A 23226-nucleotide genomic window follows, 5' to 3' on the forward strand; every position below is an offset into this window, starting at 1 on the left:
TAAAAAGAGAGCTCACTGATTGTTTTCAGACAATAGATTAACATTACTTTTAGCTTAATTAAGCAGCTCATTTTCAGAAGTAACATTTCATTGGCTGAACAAAAAAATTTTTAAAAAAAAGAAAAGAAGGGATGTGAAAACTCCATATTACTATTTTGTATGTTGATTTACACATTACATGCCGTGACCACATATTTGCATTATATTTAACTTCACTCAATGTCGATTCATCACTTTTGATTCGAGTTTTACCAGGTCCCAGAGAAAATTTTCTTACTTAACATTGGTAGTATATGGTAGATAAAGTATTAAATAAGCCAGAGTTTTCCAAAGTGTTGTAGGCTGACCCCTGGGGATCTGCAGTGCTATCCAGCTAAAACATTAAATATTATTGAGAATTGAGAGATGCATAACGATATTTTAATTCAAAGAGAAAGCATTTATGAGGTATAAAAAAGTTCTTGCTTAAGTACATGCAGGACGCAACCCCCCCTCCCGCCGGAACTATTGGAAGTAAACACACTACACATTAATTAATTTTGTGTACATGACAAAGTTCATATTTTTACAAAACTAGATTAAGTAAAATGCAAATATTGAGGCACATTTTTACAGCTGGGATATTATACTTTAAATAAAACTTTTGCTCCAAAATTTTCAAGACTAAATTTAATGGACAACATTCAAAATTTCAAGCAAAGGCTGAAATAGTTCAAATGCTATAGTTTGCAGTCAATTTTAACAATTATGGAGTACCCCAAAAATAATAATGTAAAAAATGAAAACCAGACAAGAGCTCTGAAATATATACAGAACAATGAATAACTAAATTTAAAGGGAAAAAAGAGTAAAAATATATTTAGCAAAAAATAGATTTAATTGTTAAATATATATATTTTTTCTTTTGCACTCGTCGGGGCGGGGTTCCGCAAAGTTAGTAGTTTTTCTGGAGGGTCTGCGCAGGTCTGAAGTTTGGGTATCTCTGAAATAAGCTATATTTTGTTCTATAATGCAAACGTAAAAGATGCAGGTATGTAGGGCAGCCAGTAAATAATGTGCTAAAGAAACTACTTTTTTAAAAATATTTTAAAAGAAATGGATGCATATATGTGTGATAGAGGCTATATTCTTTAAACGCAATTTTTTTAAACCTCAATTTTTTATGAGCTCTTAAGACATTTTTTTCTATTATTATTGAATTATTAAATTATAAGTAGGGAAATGTAGGGCAAAGTGAAATAGTTAAGAGAACTTGCTTTTTTTAAAATGAACAAATTGGAAATATGAGTTGAAAATTAAGGTACATAAAGAAAGAACAATGTATTTGAAAATAAAACCTGCATTGAAACATTATTTTTTTATTTTTGGCAATAAATTCGTACCTTCAAAAACAGGTGGAAATTTGTCACTTGTTTTTTTTATGGGGCAAAGTGAAAAATATTTTTTTTTTGAATGAAATCTTTTCTATTTGATTGTTCAAGATATTATTGATCAAATAGATGAGTAAAATTAAAGAAAGAATTAATGAATTAATGAAAATCAAAGGAAACAATAAATAAGTTTATGTATGGGAAAAAGTAAATGAAGGAATAAAATTGTGAATTAATAAAAAAAAAATATAATAACTAAATTAATGAATAAATAAGAGAATTTTTAAATAAAGCACAGTAAAGGAAATAATTAAATGAATGAATACGTAAGTGATTTGATAAAGGTTTGTATAAGTAAATGAAACAAACTATTTCACTTTGCTCATTCGCTTTGCCCCATATGCTTTTGACTAACCATACAAAGCATTTTTTTAAAAGCATACTTTTAAGCAAATAAATGCTGCACCGAATATTAGTAGGTTTAAATTAATATTTTAAATGTTAATAACAAGAACTTTGTCATTTAATAATGACAAAACTAATTTTTGACTTATACAACAAAATATTACAGTATGATCAATTTTTGAAAATGGCTTGTATTATCATATTATTTGATTTTCAGAGGTAATTCTTTCTTAATTGGAGTAGACTACATACGTTACTACATAGTTAAAATATTACTAGATAGGTGACGCTAAAAGCAGAGTAAATATTTCCCAACTCCACTTTTACCCGCTATTTGACTTTTCCTCACATTCCCCTACATCTTAATTGTATTCAAACCATGATATAATTATGAAATAAGACATAAAATAAACCAGTTCAGGGTGGCGACAGGAACTGAAAAAAGGTTCCCTCACTTTTCCCTGATTTACGTTACCAATGATAATAGTTTCCTTTCTTAGCTCTACTTGAAATCCATTGTATGTTTGTATAAAATGCACTATTTTAAACGTTTTAAGTTGTGTAAAGTTGTTGAACTAAAGATATATTTTAAAAAGATGCTACTTTTTTAATAAAATGGTTTAAAAAAACAAAATCAAGACAATTTTTGGGAAAAAAAAAACCCTACAAAACAGTAGGTGTATTAAGTTTTTCTACATGGAAAGATTATAGGAAATTTTTTAAAAAATACTTTACTTCCAGAAACCACTTAACATAAGAATTTTAAGAAACTATTAAAATCACTCTTAAAAACATATGTGTATTTATGACAGAACTAAAAAGTAATTGAAATTATTTTAAACTAAACTTTCAAACAGTATAATAATTGTTGCAAGAATAACAAGTAATAGTGAAAGAATAGAAGTAATGCAGTTGTTCTTATATAACTAATTGACATATTTATGCAAAAGAGATGAAACCATTTGACATCCATTCATAGGGAGCTTTTCTCTAATCAAGAACATAGGTTTTAATGAATGAATACAGCACTTTAGCAATAAGAAAAATAAAGATATTTACTTAAGTACACAAGTTAACTCTATTTCAAATGATTTCAGTATGTAATGAAAAAATTTTTATATTGCTTTTGTAACAAAGGACTTGAAACGAAAAAAAAAACAGAAAAAAAAGCAATTAGTTAATTTCAAAATACATAAAAGATGAATGCAACTTGGTTACAAAATAAAAGAATCATTTAAATTAAAAGAAAAGAAAATCCTTATAATCTGCAACGACAACAAATAGTATAACGGCAAAAAACAAAGTTTTTTTTGGATTGAAAGTTCAATTTTAGCGATTAAATTAAAAGCGCGAAGTAATAACTTTTAAGCTTTTATCAGTATTAATTCAAAAACCAAAGACTTTTTCTTGAAATCGTGATTACAGTGAGCTAATTACCTCGAGACAATGGAATAAAGGCAAAGGAACTAAAGCATTAAGAAGGCTTCCTCTTTGCCTGTATAGTTGTTTATTTTACGTAGCATTGAAAGTATGAAAAGAAATTTCAAGCTAGGTAAAATAAAAAACCTAACAGACACAGAAGCAATCTTAGGAAGTTCATCCTGCGGTTAATAAGTAAGAATCAATTCTTTGACGTTGAAGAAAAAAGATGCACAAATATGTGGCAATGCATAATCGCACCTCTTTAATTTTAATTTTTTTTTTGAACAGATAGTTGGCGGAAAATGCGTAGGGAATTAAGGTACTTAATTTTGTAAAGCAAAAAAGAAAAATTTCCTACATAAAATCAATTTTCCCTGATTTTTTGCTATTTTTTCGAAATTCCCTGACTTTTCTCTGATTAATAAAGTTCCCTGACTTTTCTCTGATCTGTCGCCACCCTGCAGTTTAAAGTAACATAGGTGAAAATAACTTCCACTTTTTCAAAATTGTTGAAAAATTTACAGGATGCAAAAGGATTGAAACTAAAAGCACAGCACGCAATTTTCGGCGAATATAAGCGATTCTATCCCACCTCTTTTACTTATATGCTTCTTTTTAACTTTCAGTGACAAAAATTGAATGCAACAGCAATTTTTTTCTTGTCTTGAATCTTTTTGGACAATAAAATTGCATTTTTGGCGCAAAAATTGCGAATTTGGCTGTTTTGTATCAGGTTGTATCAGAATTTGAAAATTGGCGCAGTTGGCGCTGATTTTCCACCCCTGATATACTCTTCACATTATTGAATTGTACATTTCAATATACAACATATAAGGACTAAATAATCCATTTTTAGACTTACCCATTCTAAAAAGAAACAAATATGGCTTTCCTAATACTGTTGCTAACTACGATAAAGTAATATTTTACACATAAAAAATATTTAATTTCCTGGGGTAACAATAATAAGTTGCACTTAAGGACACAAACTGCATTGAAATTTTAAAATGCTAGATGAGCAGTTAAGTAAAATCAATTTCAGCTGTGTTTAACTAACAATTACATCCTTCTTTAATGTACAAAAAATAAAAAAGCTCCTTGAAAGAGTACAGAAAAGATAAAGTTCATGTGAACGTTCTAGTCAAGACAAGAAAATATCCATTAAAAGCTAACTAAAGTAATGGAAAAGGCTTATTAATTTACAACCATGAAAAAAGGCACTGAATGCAATGAATTTGATGCAAAACAATGCCTCACTACAAGTTTATGCAATGCCAAAAACAAAAATTATAAACATTAAATTGAACGGAAAAAGTCAGGACACCAAACTGTGAATCGTTTTGAAAATCACCCAATTAATAAATGAAGTAATGTAAGTGAAATAATTATGAATGAATACATTTAATAAATGAATGAATAAGTAAACAAAAATAACTATTTCACTTAGTCCAATATGCGTATGACAAATTGTATTAAACATAAAAAATTAAAAAATGCCTAATAACAAATAAATGAATACTGCTCTGAACACCAGTAGATCTCAATTAATACTTGAAATGTTAATTTCAAAAACTATCATTTTATTATAACGAAAATTTTTAATCAATGACAAAATATTACACTATGAGTCAAATTTTGAAAAAAACTTGTATATACCTTGATCTTTAGAACTATTTATTCTTTGATTGAAATAAACTATATGTTTAAGAACGTAGATAAAATGTTGCTAGACAGTTGGCACTGCAAACTGAAAATATTTTACCATTTTACTTTGCCCTACCACTTCCAGACTTTAAAAAATATTTTTGCTGCCATTTTAAATTGTTTAAATGTCCTATCTCCATAAAAATCACTTTTCTGAAAGATTAAAACTTTGTGTGCAAATAAACAAAATAAACTTTATACAATATGAATGTCTTTAAAGAAAAAACACATTTGCAAATTTTAACATTTTATTCAATAAAATGTAACACATTTTTTTACATCACATTCATGTAATACAATTTTTAATCAAGAGAACAATGGACCGGTTTTGCTTTAAATATTTATAATACACTATAAATATATGTCTCTTTTACAACAACCATTAATCACAAAAGTGAAAGTCAAATATTTTCAGCATATTATAAGATTATGCATAGTACGTTAACCAAGTTTAATAACAAAAGACCAAGATGCAGTTTAAGAAAATAATTGCATAGTTGTCAATTCCAAACATTTAATAATAAATCAAATTAAAAATAATAAAATAATTTTTATCACAACATAAAAATACTTCTAACAAACATAACTATACATGACCAAAACGTTTGGGGTGAATAGTAAAATTTTCAACTGGATGCAAATATTTCAGCTGCGGAATGAATCCAACATTGTTTAAGAACCTAAATAGAAAGAAAATGCTATAAAACATATATATTTGTAAATAAACAACATTAGTTACAAATAACTATAGCATTATAAAAGCTACTAAAAACGGCTCAGTCATTCACAATTTAACCCATTCCTTGCCCCGGCCGATACAGGATCGGCCGCGCAGTTTGTGTTAATACTGCCCCGGCCGATTCAGGCTCGTCGCAAGAGAATGGTTCCTAACTGCCCTCGACGATCCTGTGTCGTCACGGCGATTCTAGCAGTTTTTGCTTCGGCCGAATATGTGTCGGCGATTCTTCCAGGGGCAGAACCCTGTTATTGCGCTTCTCTGTTGGGTTCTGGAGCTTTTAGGGGAGCGGTAATCAAACTCTTTTCTAAGACAAAAGGGATGTAACTTATAGTATTTCACGGAACTTGTTGTAATTTATTTTATTTTACTAAGATATTAACTTTTCAAGTACTTTTTGATGGGACACGTATAATGCTTCAAATAATCAGGCATTATTTTTTTTATCTTTTCGTGGAAGCTTTGTTTCTTAGCATTCTGGCATTTGAACTCCTGATGAACAAGTGTGAAAATATTTCCTTACATATTTATCAATATTTCTATGCCTGAATAAAGCAAATAAACAGAAATATGTTTTTCTTGTTATCAAAAATCCACCTTCTTGCGCAAGTATCCTTCACTAAATTGTTCATAATCCTCAAATTTTATAATTTATTTTACGCGATATTATTTTTTTAAATTATCTTACATACCTTAATTTTGTACAAGTATGTTTTTTTTAATTATTATAATGTGTTTACTACGCTTTTTATTTATTTGTATGCTATTATTATTTTTTATTACTTATTTATTTTTAAATTATGATATTTTGAAACGTAAATTATATCCTTTTATATTCGCGGCACCCTTTGATGGATTTTTAGTGATACGGTTTTGAATATTTTTTATTTCACGAAAAAAAAAAAATGACGACCGCATTGACTATACGTAAAAGTTGACTATGTAAAACATAAAATAGATACGACAGTACGAATAAAATGAAAATATCTTGAGTTCTTTTGTTGTACGCTTTACTCATAAGAAACAAAACATTCCTTTTCTCCCATTCTTTTTCAGATTTTATTTATTGTCTTAAAATAGCTCCAATGTTTTAATTGTACCTTCTTTTATGAGATTTTAAAAATATAAATTAAATATTTGGTTTCTTTTCAATAATCAAATTTCCGTAATTAGTAAATAATCCTATGAAACTAACTAAAATTTATCCAAGTATGTTTAAAAAAAAGATTTAAAATCCGACTCGATTTCAAGCAAGATCTCTTTTTTTTTCCCTTCTGAAGACATGTTCCGTCATATAAGCATAAAAGCTTGCTTTGAAATTCCTTTCTGGGCTAAACTGTTTTGTTGTAAGAAAATAATGTGGAAGGGTTGACCACAAAACACTAAAACTGTCTGACCATTCTTTGAATGGAACTAACTTGCTCGGATGTTTGCAAAGAGGGTCCTTGGAGAATACAGACCTCCCAGTCGGTCTAGTTATTCCTCTCTCAGCTGGGGGCTTTTAGTTGAACGCACAAAAGTATCCTTTAGGGAAATAGGGGATTAGATGCAAGTTTTGATCTTTTGTAATCATTTATCTTTAAAATACTTCCCACGCTTATACTTCCCACGCTTGAGCAACTGATATCTGGGCATTCAAAAGGGATTTAAAAGTCACCTGAATTACGATAAAAGTCGACCATAGTCCTGCCATCAAAGAGATGTCTCTGTGTTTATTGGTTGTTTGGAAGTGTCACAATATATCAAAAGGAACCGAAGAATCCTTTTTATCCTCTTAGAATATCATTCCCACACTTAAAGCGTTTTTGTCCATTCAATTTTCTTGCTCACACATTGGATCGATCAGTCAATTGTTTAAAGAATGTTTTGTTGAGGCATTTTGAAAGATAGATCATCTTACATTTAACAGTAAAAGAAAAATAAAAAAGATATACTGAGATAAAAGCAAAAAGAAAAATAAATCAATAAAATAATTAGTGTTATGAAAATAATTTCTTTTCGTCCAATCCTCTATTGTTTCTTATTTTCCTGTTATGTACTGCGTAAATGTATGAATATTTCAGCACATATTAGCAACCTTGTATTTTATTGCACTATTTAATTCAGTGCTTAAAAACATATAAAGCGAAGTGATTTTCGAATGCAAGCTGAACAGAAAAAACAACATTAAAATACCGATAGCAAAATGGGGAGAAAAGTGTAGTTACAACGTAGCAAAAAGCAACTCCGTTTCGTTATCTGCGGCATGCGCATTAAGGGTTTTCGGGCTGGTCATGGAATGGGTTAATAAAGATTCAAACAACTGACAAATTGAAATGCTTTCAAAGTAAAAATATTTCAAAATATGGTTTGTACACAAAATTAGAATAGTTTTCAAGGACTAATTAGGACTATTTGAAAGTGTGAACTTTTAAAATAATAAGTGTTGATTTGGTTCCAGTTCAAATAAAAGTTTTAGAATTAGACAAAACCTTTTAACCCACACAATAAAAGCTTTAAAATCAATCTATAATAATGGGGAGTGAGAATCACATATTAACTATGACTGACCTAAAATATCAATAAAAGGGTAGGTAATATTTTGAATGAAAGATTAAAATAATCTACAGTTGATTCTCTACTCTATAATTACTTATACTCTACTACTTAACGACTCCAAGAGACCACAAAAAATCGTCTTTAAGTAGAATGCGTCCTTAAATAGAATGCTTTTAAAACTACTGTGGAGCATCTGGGACCGTGAAAAGTCGGCTTTAAATAGAAAACACTATTAAATAGAGCATTGTTACACAGAGAACAAACAGTAATTAGTAGTTTCAAAAAATTCAGAAGTAATGACAAAAATATCTGGGTATTTAATTGTAAGGGTAAATTCCAACTAGATATTTATTTTCCTCATTACCTATTCTATTCACACAAAATACCTACATTTATGTATGATAAAATAATATTGCATTTTGATATCCAATACATTGAATGTAAAAAAAAGTTTAAAAATTTGACCCGTTCTGACATTCTTTAAACTTTATAAATTAGGTTTTTTTTTTTTCCAAATTCTGCAGCCCTGCTAAAAATGAAACAATGCTATTCACGACTTTTAAACTGAGGAATCCTATCTCTTCTACTCATGCTCAGAGTGCACCAAAATCTAGTCTGAAGTTTTCTTAGAAAATTTCAGACTGAATACAAAGAACAGCTTTATATATAAGCTTTATTTTCCACTAGGCAAAATACAACAAGACAAAGTAAGGTGCAAAATGCTGAACTGAAAAGGCTAATAAACATTTTAAGTGCATAACAAATATAGGCTATATTTTCAACTTTTTCCAGCGATATCAAACCACCCAGGTCCATTTACAATAATGAGCGTAAGCTAAACAAGATAAAGTAAGGTGTAAAATGCTGAACTGAAAAGGCTAATAAACATTTTAAATGGGTGAGAAATAAAAGCTATATTTTTATCCTTTTCCAGAGATATCAAATCTTCTAGGTGCATTTGCAAAAATGAGCAATTTTTTTTTTTAAGCGTTTACATGCACTGTTATCCTTTTTGCTATAGTTTAAAAACATCCTAGTGTTATTGATATTTTAAGCTATAGCATTATCCAATATCATAATTTAGCTATTTTGTGGCTTATCCATGAAATTGGATTATCAGCGGTTAGCATGCTACCCTATTCCGCAGATAATTGGGTGTTTACTGTACCAAACTTTCAAAGTTTTTGTGCAAACTGAATGCAACCAACAAATTAAATTCATGACCACGGCATTTTCTGAATATGATATAAAAGTGCAACTGAAGCATTTTCTAAAGGTTCCTTGGTAAAAAAAAAATGCATAGCATAGTAAAGTGAAACAAAAAGCATCTGTGCTTACAACTCAAAACTGTCTGCAGGCATAAAAACCAATATAAAGTGGGTGTAGATAAAATTTTTAGTAAGATAACGCTTTTTGCTTTCAATCAAAATCCATGAAAGTAAGAGGTGAACTTTTGAGATTAATTCATCAGCAAATTTTGAAAATAACCAATGGTGAATATTCATATTAATTAACGATAACCAAATGATACCACATATTTGTAGCAAATGTACCTGCACAGCAGTAAATGTATCTGCGAACAGCATGCATGCATCTGTATTATCTAGTATTGACATATAGTTCAGCTGGTTTGGTATAGTAAGGACTGAGGAGCATCTCTTAAATTGCTTGTTCCCTGAACATTTACTCATCTAAACCTGGTAAGGTCCTGGCATGTTGGGATAATTGGCGCTCCACTGTAATTGATAATGTAGAAACACTTTTCAAAGATTACATTGTAATCATGATGGTAGTAAGCACTTTTGAGAAATTTTCAAGCCTTGTGGGAACTTGGTCGAAAACTCAAACCAATGATAATTTAATCTTCTATGCATGTTTATGGATTAATGGAGTAATTTTAATGACAATGTGAACATTACAACCAAAAGTTTGAATATTTATCTACTTACTTAAAAAAGATTCGACTAGATCACTCATTTTTTGCTCGTTTTTTGAGGAGTTGTTTTCCGTAAAGTGACGTGGGTACCAGTTTCCTTACCTTGGTTACCACCAATAACATTCTAGGCATAAAAAACAAGGGTAATTAAAACATTTACTTTTTTTTAATATATGTAATAATCTGATTAAAACTTTAATACATGGTTCAGTTCTGTGGAACGGAATTAAGCAGTTTTGTATCAGTAATTAATGTGACAATGTTAGGTTTGAAAAAAAGCCTCTAGCACATTTTATGTTACACTAACAGGATAAAGAAAAAAAGAATGTTTGTAAGGAGTTGCAGGCATTTTGTGTTTCAAACTCAAATAATTTTTTTTTTAAATAATAACCCTACAGAATAGTTAAAATTCAGATAAAGTAATTTGAGTGAAAAAAAAAACATTGAAAGGCTAATCAAAGACCAAAAAACCTAGAATAAAATCAAAGTAGTCTACAGCCTAATTGTGTTTTGTCATCCTTTTAAACAAATAATGGTGACCATTCATATTTTTTAACAAGCCGTCATTTGTACAATCTCAGCTCTTCTTAACAAACTACTGAACTCGCCGGCCATTGACATGGAGGGTACTTACACAATGCGGTTGATATCGCTCTCCATAATCTAAAAATCTGAAGTAGACACCACACTACTTCCTTTTACATCGACTAAATGATCCATTTTTTTTAATAACTAAAAAAATGGCTGCTTTCACTTATGTATTATGTAGTATATAGAGGAAAGGGAAAAGACGAACTATGGATACTTTACTCCAAAAAATGCCTTGGAATAAGCAAGGAAACACTTTAAATATTTTCACCCCTTGTTTGTCAATGCAAAAAAGCGTTTTACAGAGATTAATTTTCTACATATCAACAAATTTAACATGATTCAATAAATCTTGCTAATAGCACTAAATTGAAACCAGATTCAAAAAAATATTTTTTCACCAAATTTGTCGCCATCATGGCGATATATCGCCAAATTATAACATTACTTGAGTTGCATTGGAATTAACAGATGTTCCCCAAAAAAGGTGTTAAAGACCTCTTTTGGAACATTTGAATGCAACCAAAAGAGGAGGTGCACAATTAGATCTCACTAAGAGTCTACACACCAAATTTCAACTTTCTATGGCATACCGTTTTGAGTTATGCGAGATACATACAAACATACACACAGACATCGTGTGAAAACTCATGGTAATATAACAACAAAATAATTTATCAGTTCCTTGGAGTTTGATGTTGCAGGACTTCATAGTATATTCTAAGTAAGGTAGAAATTTTGAACAAATTTATTTGTGAAGAAACATAAGGTCTTTCAATTGATATGTGTATTTAGATGAAGAAGATATTTTTGTCACCCTTAACTATATTCATGTAAAATTTAGTTTAAAATTAAAAAATATATATATATATATTTTTTTTTTTTTGAGAAGAAACTCTTTTTTTAGTTTTTAAAGTAATTTTGAGACAAATTTCAAATTGTAGGTGCTATTGTGTTATAAATAGACAAAAGTTGTTTGTTTTATATTTATAGATCATATAACTGTCAGTAGATACTCACAACTTTAGTAATCTTAAAAACAAATTCAAAGCTTAAATAAAAGTATAACTGAAAAATTAAACAAACAAAACAAAACTTACAGTCATACATTGCAAAGGTTTAGTAACAGGAGTTGCAAATTTCATAGCAGGAGTATGCGGTGTTCTCATATACTATATCAAAATAATAAACAAAACTCAAATTTTCCAAAAATAAATAAACATAATTTGTAAGTGAACAAAACATGCAAAGACAATAACAAAACTTTACGCATGACTGGCTATGAAAGACCCTAAAATATTCATGATAGAAATTAGGAACCTACAACTCAATTGCATAATTTATTCATTTACTTTGCCAAATTTGGCCATTATAAAATATGAAATAATTTTGAACTTTGATTATAAGATTTATATTTCTAAAATGAAAATTTAGTTCAAGTTGAATTGAATGGGCAATAAATATTAAATTCTAAAATTAATTGTGAAGATGAAATGCACTTTTGTAGAGAATTATTTAAAAATACCTTATTACTATTTACTTTTTTCACTATAATATTGTTGTCTTTAAAACCTGAAACTTAGGCTACGTTTGCCGACCTAGGCCCGTACCTACCAGTCTTTTGATCACATGACAGCTAATGACGTCAGACAAATAACAAGCAGGTGAAAAAATACTTATTATTGGTCAAAAATTTTCACGTGCTTCAATCAACCAGCTTAAATTGCGGTCGACCAGTAGATCATAGAACGCTGCGGTTAGTCACAGTCGACTAGTAGAGGTCAGCGAACGCACCCTTAGTAGTAGTTAAAGTGCTTGAATTCACAATCAGTTTGGGAGAATCATTGGAGGAAAGTTTATCTAACTCAGTGGCGGATGTACCATGTTGCATCTGCCATAATTGCGAGGAGCCCTACAATCATAACAGCCCTAAAAATTATTCCAAAATATGCATGATAAATGTTTTACTTTGTGCTGTGATAGGCAAAGGGGGCCCCAAAAATTTATTGTGATGAACCCCTAAACATGTAAATCCTCCACTGATCTCACTTTGCGTATTAAAATTTTTTTACACAAATCTTAATATATGCAATCAGGCTAGCTTAGATTTTGAAGGCAGGTTTATCAGCAAATTATGAGGATATCAAAATTAAAATAAAAAAGAAACAAAATGAGCATGCATTAAAAAATTTGGAAATAACTTGTACATACCTGGCCAACGGGACTTTGAATGTACTGGTATTTTTTTGCAGATGACAGCTGAGCAGCAGACTTGGTTGGAACTTTGGAAATAGATGAGGGCAATGTACAAAAATGGGGGATTTTTTTGGGAGTTGCATCAGGTACAGTTGCAGTGCGAGAAACCAACTTTGCAGAAAGGGGACTTTTCAATTTTTCATATACCTTTGAAGATTCGGACTTTATTTCAGCAGATTTGGGAGTAACAAAAGCCCGAACATTATCTTTTCTAATTGGAATTTTTGTGGCAGAGCTTTTCTGAAAAATATTTCCTTTCAATTCCTTTTGTTCAGATTTTGGTGAATTATAAAAACACGTATTAGGCTGCTTTGGAGTTTTCCAAGGATTATTTTGACCAGGAGAATTCTTACATTGTTTTGCACAGGGTTTGTTTGGCATTTTTAGAAATATTTCAGGAATATTTTCTTTGCTTTCGCTTCTAGAAAATGAAACGGGTTTATGGTTAAAAGATGTATCTTTCAGACACAAGTTTAGTGGCATTAGGGAATCTCTAGATTCTAAGATGGAATTAGACTTATAACTTATAGATGTATCATGTAAATCAAGAGCCTGAAGAAGATTTTCCTTCTTCACATTAGGTTCATTAAAACTGCCAATGTCCATCTTTGAATACAACCTATCAATGTCACTATGTTTAGCCAGAATATTAGAAGAGCATTTTGTAGCAGAGGGTTTTGAACTGACTTTATCTAAGACCTTCTGACGAATTTGAGAAAAGTCTTGTTTGTAAGAGCTGTGTTCTATAGCTTTATCAGATTTTAAAGTTTCTATTTTACTTGTTACATCTTTATCAGACTTCACACAAACATCAACTTTGTTTTCTCCATCACATCCAATGCTTGAACATATTTCAATGTTTTTAGAATCAATTTGCTTCATGCCATCAGCAACTGTCAATTCTATGTGTAGTTTTAAATTTAAATCACTGCACTGATTTTTCCTTGAATTCACTAATACGGATGGTGCAACATTTTCTGAATTAATATCACTTAACACAGAATAACTCTTTTCATGCACTTCTAAAGAACAAAAGCTTTTTTCCGTTACTTCAATAAGTTTATTTTCTTCACTTGGGCATTTGTCATGAATTCTATCATTCAATGAAGATTTTGTAGAGTTTCCCTGCTTAGGTGTTCCTTTTTTAACCACTTGAGACTGTGCAGTTCTTTTCTGAAGTACCTTGTGATTTTTGATACCTTTAACGTAAGTCTTATTTATTTCTTTTACATTTGAAACCATTTCATGGTCTTCAAACCTATTGCTAGCTAATGAACTACACACTATAAAAGAATCACCTTTGGATTTAGCATGCACATTAGAATTTTCATTTTTATTGCAGCAGCCTTCATCAATATTTTCATATAGAATTTGTACTGATGTATCAAAATTATTATCAACAGAAGGAACATGTATCAATTCAGCAATATCTGAACATAATTCGTTAGGCTGGACATTTAAAGCATTTTCTTTGGTACTAGATTCCTTGGGAGGAATTTGGCTATTTGGCAGTTCATCTAGACTATCTTTAGAAACAGCATTACAGTCTGAGCTTGATAGTGAATCACAATTAGCATTTCCGTTTTCCCTTAAAACAGATTTTGGGTTCTCAACTTTTTCGTACATAACTTGAATAGATGCATCTAATAGATTTTTATCAAAAAAAGATGTTCTTGATGTTTTATCACAATTATTACTCAAAGGTTCACCCCTAAAAGGAATTTCACTTTTAGACTGCTCATCAAGACTATCTTTAGAAATAGCATTACATTCTGAACTGGATAAGGAATCATGATTAGCATTAGCATATCTTTCTGAAACAAGTTTTGGGTTTTCAACCTTTTCATATACTACTTGGATAGATGCATCCAAAAAGTTTTGTTCAAAGAAAGGAGTTTTTGTTGTTTTATCACAAACATTAATTACAGATCCAACAGGAGTTTCACTTAAAACTTTGGTGTTGGATAACATTAAGGAGTCATTTTCCACTAAGCTGTCCTTCATTACATCATTCACTTCTGAAGAAGATGGAGAATCGCACTTGAACTGTTTTTGTGGGAAAATATCCTTTTCTTCTAATGAATCTGTAAAGGATAACCTTTCAGTCAGAATTTGAACTGAAGTATCTAAATGATTACCAGCTATTTTAGCCATTTTAACATTTGCAATTTCTGCATCTTCTTCAGAGCATGACACTGATCTCACTTCAATGCAAGCAGGTAATACAAATTCCTCCAGACTGTCATCAAAAGTTTTTTCATACTCAAGGATAGCCAGGGAGTCCTCGTCAAAGTGTATTTGCTCATCACTATGCTTATTTTCAATCTTACAAGGATTAACAGAATCTTCACTGATAAATTGCTTTCCTGGTGCATAAATATTTTCTACTTCTTCAGAAATGCTTAGTTTTTCAGCATTTGAAACTAAAGAACATATGTCTTCTAAACTATCATATAAAGTGTTGCCTCGTCGCATATTTACAGATTTCTTGGCATTATCCACTGCTGTTGCAGGCAGGAAACTGCTCAAGAAGTTATTCTGATTTTCAAGTGCTTCACCATCAATGCTGTCAATAAAACTTTCATATTTGCTTTCTTCAACTGAAAAACTTTTATAGACTGATTCATCACTATTATTGCAATCGTTAACTTGAAGCTCTAACTTGTTCCTTAATTGCGCTTTCATGCAAGGTTCCATTTGCCCTTTGAGTTGTTCACAAATCTTTTTTTCTTTTTCCGTAACAGGACCAAAGAAAACAACATCATCATCACAAACTGGTTCCATCAGACTAAAATAAACAATAAAAGATATTAAGTTTTAAAGTGAAGAAACACAACCAATGTTTTTTTTAAATGACTACTTAAGATGTACGTACAAATAAGCTAGCTGTGTAGCCCTGCATTCAGTGTTGCCAAGTTTTTGACAGCTGGTGATTTTATCCGGTTTTAACCACGGTTTTTACCATCAAAAACCCCTTTTTGACATAATTGCCAAAAACCTAAATTTCTATCCAAAACCTGTCTAAAATTACAGTATCAGCTATAAAATTACCTTCACAGGTGATTCTTTGTTCAATGAATTTTGATTTCATGTACTAAAGGAAGTTTCTTGGCTGTTTTAGATTTTTAACTATAAAAAATCATTAACACTATTTTGATTCAATGGAAAAGAAACGAAGTCTGTAGGATAAAAGGGCTATTATTATAGAATATAAAAAAATTAAATAAAAAAAAACAGTATATTTGAAAAATAAATAAATAAAATCAACATTTTAATTATCATTTACATGTTATATTTAGTCCCATATCTACAGGTATATCTTTTTTTTAAAAGGCATACCGCAACAAAACACAAGATTTGAAGATTTTTGGATACCAAGTGTATTTTTTAAAAGTCACATTCTAATTTTTACGAAAGAAAATTTGAGCAACTAATTAGTTTAAAACATAAGAGGGGCAAAAAATATATTCTTATTTCAGCTCAATAAGCTTTGTACAATATACAATTCAGGGAATTATCAGAAAAATAGCCCTCCAAAACAAATGTTAAAAGATTGAAAGAAAGTTTGTAAATGAACTGGCAAAAAATAGCTAAAATTCGAATTGAAATACCACGAAAAAGTTGTTACTTAAACTATTATTCGTTTAAAAGATTTTTTAGTTTTCAAAAAAAAAAAGTTACTATTGAAATATTTTCGAGTTTTGTATGCATACAGTACACAAAATTTTTTTGAAAAAAGACCCTTCTTCTCTACTATAAAATTTCTATTAAAAAGTGCCATTTTAATTAAATTGAAGTGCCCCCTTTTATCTGGAAGCACTGTAACTTTTTTGGAGAGAAAGGCAAATACTAGACAGCATAATTTAGAAATCCTCTTTATCTACATAGTATCATGATTCAAGCATTTAAAAACTTTTTTTTATTTTGCCTTTATGGTAACCACTATAATACTAAGGTAAAAGAAAAAGCCAACAGAAACAAATTATAAACTGAATAAAGCATTTGTCTTAAACCCAAGATATTACTGCATATTATGTGCTATACACAATTTAAACACAATGACAGACACAACTTAAAACTAGGCTCAAATGAAGGTATAATAAGTATTATTTTGCCCAGAAACAGTTACATGTAATAAAATAATTAACAAGAAAAATAAAAGAGAAAAATTATTGAAAGTTAAAATGCATTGTATTTTACATACCTGTCCTCCAGTTCAATACTAGCATCCATTCTTATGAAATATCATATATTAAGACCTATCACAAAATAAAATGGAAATTAGAAGACAAATTAGTTCGTACTAAATCTTTACAAAATGGGGAAAAAAATTAACAAGAAAATAATTGGAAGAAAAAAAAAACAAGTTCATTTCAAAGTAGGAGTCTATCAAATACCTGCAGTACCAGAAATTTTCTGGTTGAAATTTTAACTATGTGATATACCAATCTTTAATTTATGCCAATTCAACATAGAAAATGTTTATTTGACTTCTTTTGCGAAAGTAAGCATTTCCATTATTTCAAATACAATTAATACATTAAAATAAATAAGAAATGAAATAAATCATTCCATATGATGGTGTAATACTACATTTAGGGCATGGAAATAAGTGTACAAGTTATTATTTGCAAGGTTCAGTCATTAGTCAGGCAGACAAAGTTACTGATCTGGGGGTCTTAATAAGTCAGGATTTAAAGTTTAGCCAACAGTGCAGCATTGCTAGTAATAAAGCCAATAAGATGCTTGGGTTTATCAATAGATCTATTTCAAACAAATCTAAAGAAGTTCTGCCCTTATATAGAAGTTTGGTAAGACCCCATTTGGAGTATGCTGTTCAGTTTTGGTCTCCTTATCTTAAGAAAGATATTAATGTATTGGAAAGGGTTCAAAGGCGGGCTACAAGGCTAATAATGGACTTTCCCACTTGGATTATGATTCCAGGCTTAGAAGGCTAAAAATGTACAGTCTTGAGCAAAGAAGAGACCGAGGGGACATGATTCAGTTGTTTAAATTTATTAAAATAAAAGATGTTACGGGGCTGAAGTTTAGCACTGAAAACAGGACAAGGGGTCATTGTTTTAAGCTATTTAAATCTCAGGCTAACATGGATATTAGGAAAAATTATTATTTTAGCAGGGTAGTGGAACCTTGGAACAGCTTACCGGAAGAGGTGGTAATTTTGCAAGGGAGTAGATAGTTTTAAGAGGACCATTGATCTTCACTGGGGATTGTAAATTGACCAGGACCAGTCTAGCTGGGCCCAGAGCCAGTTGCTGGTCGTCACTTTTGTATTTGTATAATACTTTAGAAATTACAAGATACTGTGGAAAAATTTAATATTTAAGTCTTTCCTTCTTAGGTGCGATGCAAAATATCTCATACTGTTCTGTAGTTTTATACAACATAATTAAGGGAGATATATAACAAATCCAAACAAAAAATAATCAATACATGCAAAAATAGTTAACTATCAAGTCTATAAAAATTAGGAGTGGCACCGAGTTTAGTCTTCAGGCAGCGTCTATAGGGATTTTAAAAGGATTTAAAGATGTGGGGGGAAGGAAAAGCAGACTACATGCAACAGATGGGGGTGTGACCATCCCCCTCAAGTCAATGACACCCTCCTAAATACCATGAAGACCCTCACAAAAAAAAAAAGAGAGAACGCCTCTAACTTCCCCCGAACAAAGAAAATTTCAGATATGCAATCTCCTCTATGAACCCAATAGTTAGGCACCACTGACTACAAGTTTTAGAAGTTTGTCTCATCAAAAACTTAAGTGTGCAGATGATTTTCCACCATAAAATTCATTGGATACTTCTCAGCATCCCAGATTTTTATGAAAATGTTCCAACTCATTAATATTTTTTTAATTCATTTTTTACCAGAACTCTGTGAAGTGGACAATGTGTGTCTCAAGCCCAGGGTTCCTAGGTCGAGGTTTTAAGAACAACTTTCTGTAACAATTTAATGATAAATATTATCCAATATTGTAACTATTTTATGATCTTATATGTTTAGCATGAAAAAAAAAAAGGTTCAAAGATCAATATAATATACAGTCAGACCCCAATTTAATGAATTCAATGGGACCGAAACTTTTATATGTTAAATCTGAGTTATTGTAATATCGTGGTTTGAAAAAAAATTTAAAAACTGCACTTACCTTATCCAAAACCTCTAAGAGGAACGGCACAAAAATATCCGTAGTTAGAAAGTGTACACTTTTTATTCAGCATTTCATGACTTATTACACACTACTTACAGGGCCTCATTACTGAATAGGCCAACTAGGACGTGGCCTAGGGCCCCCCACTTTTTAGGGGCGGGTCATTCTGTGTCAAATCAACACACTTTAAATAAAAATTTTACCTCACCAATTCAGATTTTCTTGAAATTTGGTAAACTGATATCTTGTGCTAATATGAATAAAATTACAAAATTTCAAATTTTTATCTTGAATAGTTTCTTGTATATGGCTTTGTGAAGTGAAAAATCGTGAAATTACCAAGAACGAACAGTTTTCAAATTGCTATAAAAGCTGTCAAAATTGAGTTAGAGAGGTAGGACTGGTGTCATTTTGTAGCTTTTTTAATGCTGTTTTCAGAGAGATACAACCTGCCATAAGTTGTAGCAAAAAAAAAAAAAAATAATGCAAAACAAATTTTTGATTTTGATTTTTTCCAAAAAGTACCACTTTTAAAATTTTCAAAACAATTCTATAAATTGATAGTACTTTCATAAACTACCATGCAAAGTATAATGATGGGATGGTAATGGGATCTATGTCACAAAAAATTATTACTGACTCCTATTTTTCCTGTTTTGTAGAAAAGATCTAAGTTAAAAAATAAAGAGCCTTAGTGGTGAAAAAAAATCTGAAAATGAAGATTGGATCGGAGGTGAATGTTCCAGAAGAAGATCCAGACTTTGCAACAAGTTCAGTGATTGTTCAGACACTAAATACTTCACTTCATGAATTAGGTGAGTCCCCGATTGACAAGAAGAAAACAACCTCCAAGCACTATGCTATGACTAAAGTAAAAAAAATTTCTCCGTCTATGAAGCGTAAACTCTTTGTTGCTGCTGAAAATTCTTCATCAGATAATGATATTGAAATTGACCAATTGGTTCTTCAAAATCTGGAAACCAACTTTTTGAATTATACAAATAGATCAAAAAAGATTATGACTTTCACATGTTTACCGAGAAATGGAATATTTGGAAGATAATACACGAGTTTAATGCTCCAAATTACTTAGTTCGACAGTCAAAATAAATTTTGAAAAAATATTTCATAAACATAATTTAATATACTCAAGTGATTTTTCATAAAATCTTACATCACTATATTAAAATTATCATTATTTGGTCAAAACTGGGTATTTATGAAAAACAAGAGTTAGTTGTATTTTTTTTAAACATAGATCCCATTACCATCCCATCATTATACTTTGCATGGTAGTTTGCAAAAGTACTATACATTTATACAATTTGTTTGAAAATTTTAAAAGTAGTACTTTTTGAAAAAAAATCAAAATCAAAAATTTGATTTGTATTATAAAAAAAAAATTTTTGCTACAACTTATAGCATGTTGTATGTCTCTGAAAACAGCATTAAAAAAGCTATAAAATGACACCAGTCCCACCTCTCTAACTCAATTTTGACAGCTTTTATAGCAATTTAAAAATTGTTTGTTCTTAATATTTTCATGATTTTTTGAAAACTTCACAAGACTGTACACAAAAAAATATTCAAGATAAAAATTTGAAATTTTGTATTTTTGTTATTCTCATTGCCCACTATATCTGTGCCAAAGTTTATCAAAATCTGAGGGGGTGAGGTAAAATGGGTGTGTTGGGTTGACATGGAATGACTCGGGCCCCTAAATGGCTAATTTTTTTAACCAATCGCTAAAACATTTTGGCAATGGCTAAAATTGCAAGGGTTGACTACACAGGGGCTCCAAAAAAGTATATGGCCTAGGGCCCCTTGATATCTTAATCGGGCCCTGACTAGTTAATGTGAAATTTTCAACTACTGGGTAATAGATGTTGGACAATTTCCTCATACTCAAAATAGTCCTCTTTCGAGTTTATCGAGAAATGAAAATACTGTGCCATTTGCAGCTTGCTGCATGAGAAATGTTTTTTTTTTTAGTTTCCAGGCCAAGCATTTAAAAAAGTAAGTTTTAATGGGAGTTTCATTATCACTTTCTGCATCAGAATCAATACTCGTTAGTTTGCCACCTCACACGTCAAAAATTTCTGATTTCAAGAAAAGTCTTTTTCTGCTTCAAACAATATGGATATAACATTTGGAAAACAGTCTATTATTTCCTAACTCAAATTTACAAAAAAAAAATCGCCTGTTAAAGTAATTTGTTAAATCAGCGTTTATTGTTTGGTAAATAGGGTTTTTTGCCTTCATTTCAGTTGGGGAAAAAAGAAAAATTCGCTAAATCGCGAAATTTGTTAAATCAAGGTCCGACTGTATAAATATTTAAATGACCAATTTCTACTTCTGTACTATTTATAGCCTGATATTTTCGCAAGAATCAGCACAACTTGGGTCCTCATCAACTTCACTGTAGGATTTTACTCTTCTAATTCTCCTAAAATTTTCATTAGATGTGGGTTTGCTAAAAGTGGAACTACACGTTCTTTGTCTTTCTTTATGACGACAAAAAAAAAAAAAAAAAAAACTAAATAATTATGAACTAAAGGAACTTACTTTAGGAGAGGAGTTCAATTTATCATTCCATTCTTCATTAAAATCGTTTAAAAAAAATTAAGTTGCTAACTTACAAAAATTACTTAAGCACTGAAAAGATAGCAACAAAATTTGTTTCTGAAATAACATTTTGCTCAAAATAACTGTGTGTACCATGTGGTTTTGTTGTAGGATTTCTTGTAGCTATAGATTCCATTTTTTGATGATAAATAAAAAACTTTAATAATATTAAGTATTGAGACCGGTCCAACCAACCTCATCCCCAGATTTAGATAAAGTGAAAAGCTTTCTGCAAACAAACACAAATCCTAACTACAAAATTTTCTGCAAATAATTATTTTTCCTAATTCACCCTTAATTTGCATTAAAATATAAAAAAGACAAAGCAAAATATGCTTTAAAATCATGCAAAAAATTTTTTGCAATAACATAGTTGACGCTTTCTTTTCACCAACTAAAGAAAACTGCCTTAACCATTATTTTTTGACCAACATCAATCACTTGATCATTATTATTTACATTTTATATCAAAAAAGTTCATGTAGATCTGATAAAACATGAGCTACCTGCTTTTTCTGATTTTGTAAACAAATCAACAAAAATTACTTATTTGTTTAAAATTAAGTATTTCTGCAAAAACAAATACCATATTTTCCAGCATATTATCTGTTAAAAGATATTTGAAATTAATGAGGTGCGGATTATATGCTGCCATAGATTCTTAGCTTTTTTTTTTTTTTTTTTTTTTAAATCTCTCTCAACAGATTGAAATTCAATTTACACAGGATTCACCAAGAGACCATTCCGTATTCTGTAAAGTTTTTTATTTTACATACCTTGAATTTTCCTCTTACGCTATTCAGGCTGCGTAAAATAAAAAGTTACACAGTCATAGTAGAAGCAGTCGCCATTTGCAACCGTTTTAAAATAATTAGCGTACTATGATCATGATTTCAAGAAGAAATTATATTTTAAATTAATTTTGCACCAGATTTAGAAGAAACAGAAATAAAGTGTCATTTTTTTAAAAATATATATATTTTTTAAATTAACGTTAGTAGTTTTAAAAAAATTTCTGCAGAGCCAAAAATTTTCTGTGAACACCGTTCGCCAGCGTTTGTCTATATTATGCAGGACTGCTCATCCCCCCCCCATATCAATATGAGACTATTTCCGTAATTTCATTGAAACAAAACAAGGTTGGCAAGGTTTTGGACACAACGGTAAAAACCACGTCAAAGTTAGGTTTTATATTGAATATTTATTCAATGTAAACATTCAAGAACAAAGTAACTTTATTATGCAACTGAATTTAATCTAATTACAAAGAATTTGAATTCTTCATTAAAATTTCAATTTGTATGCATGATGAGGGTTTTTTTTAATCACAATAGTACCCAAATTTTTCGACAGTTATGCATGTGTTCAAATAAAAGTTTAAAATATAGTGCAATAATTGATTTAAATGCAATAAATAACAATTTTTGAAATAAAGAGAAAAAAATATGTCACCAAACTACTTTTGTAAAATGC

At 30.1% G+C, this 23226-nt stretch overlaps 1 protein-coding gene across 1 annotated transcript; it reads right to left on the reverse strand.

Moving 5' to 3' along the window:
- Window positions 1-5131: 5131 nt before the first annotated feature.
- Window positions 5132-17216, reverse strand: LOC129222396 (uncharacterized). The gene is made up of 5 exons (XM_054856898.1): window positions 17160-17216; window positions 12911-15743; window positions 11800-11871; window positions 10125-10235; window positions 5132-5581 (listed from the first exon to the last, which is right to left on the reverse strand). The coding sequence occupies exons 1-4, from the start codon at window positions 17186-17188 to the stop codon at window positions 10149-10151; spliced, it is 3021 nt and encodes a 1006-aa protein (XP_054712873.1). The 5' UTR covers window positions 17189-17216; the 3' UTR covers window positions 5132-5581; window positions 10125-10148.
- Between the last annotated feature and the right edge of the window lie 6010 nt (window positions 17217-23226).

This window comes from Uloborus diversus, chromosome 5 (assembly GCF_026930045.1).
Source record: "Uloborus diversus isolate 005 chromosome 5, Udiv.v.3.1, whole genome shotgun sequence".
Taxonomy (NCBI): domain Eukaryota; kingdom Metazoa; phylum Arthropoda; class Arachnida; order Araneae; family Uloboridae; genus Uloborus; species Uloborus diversus.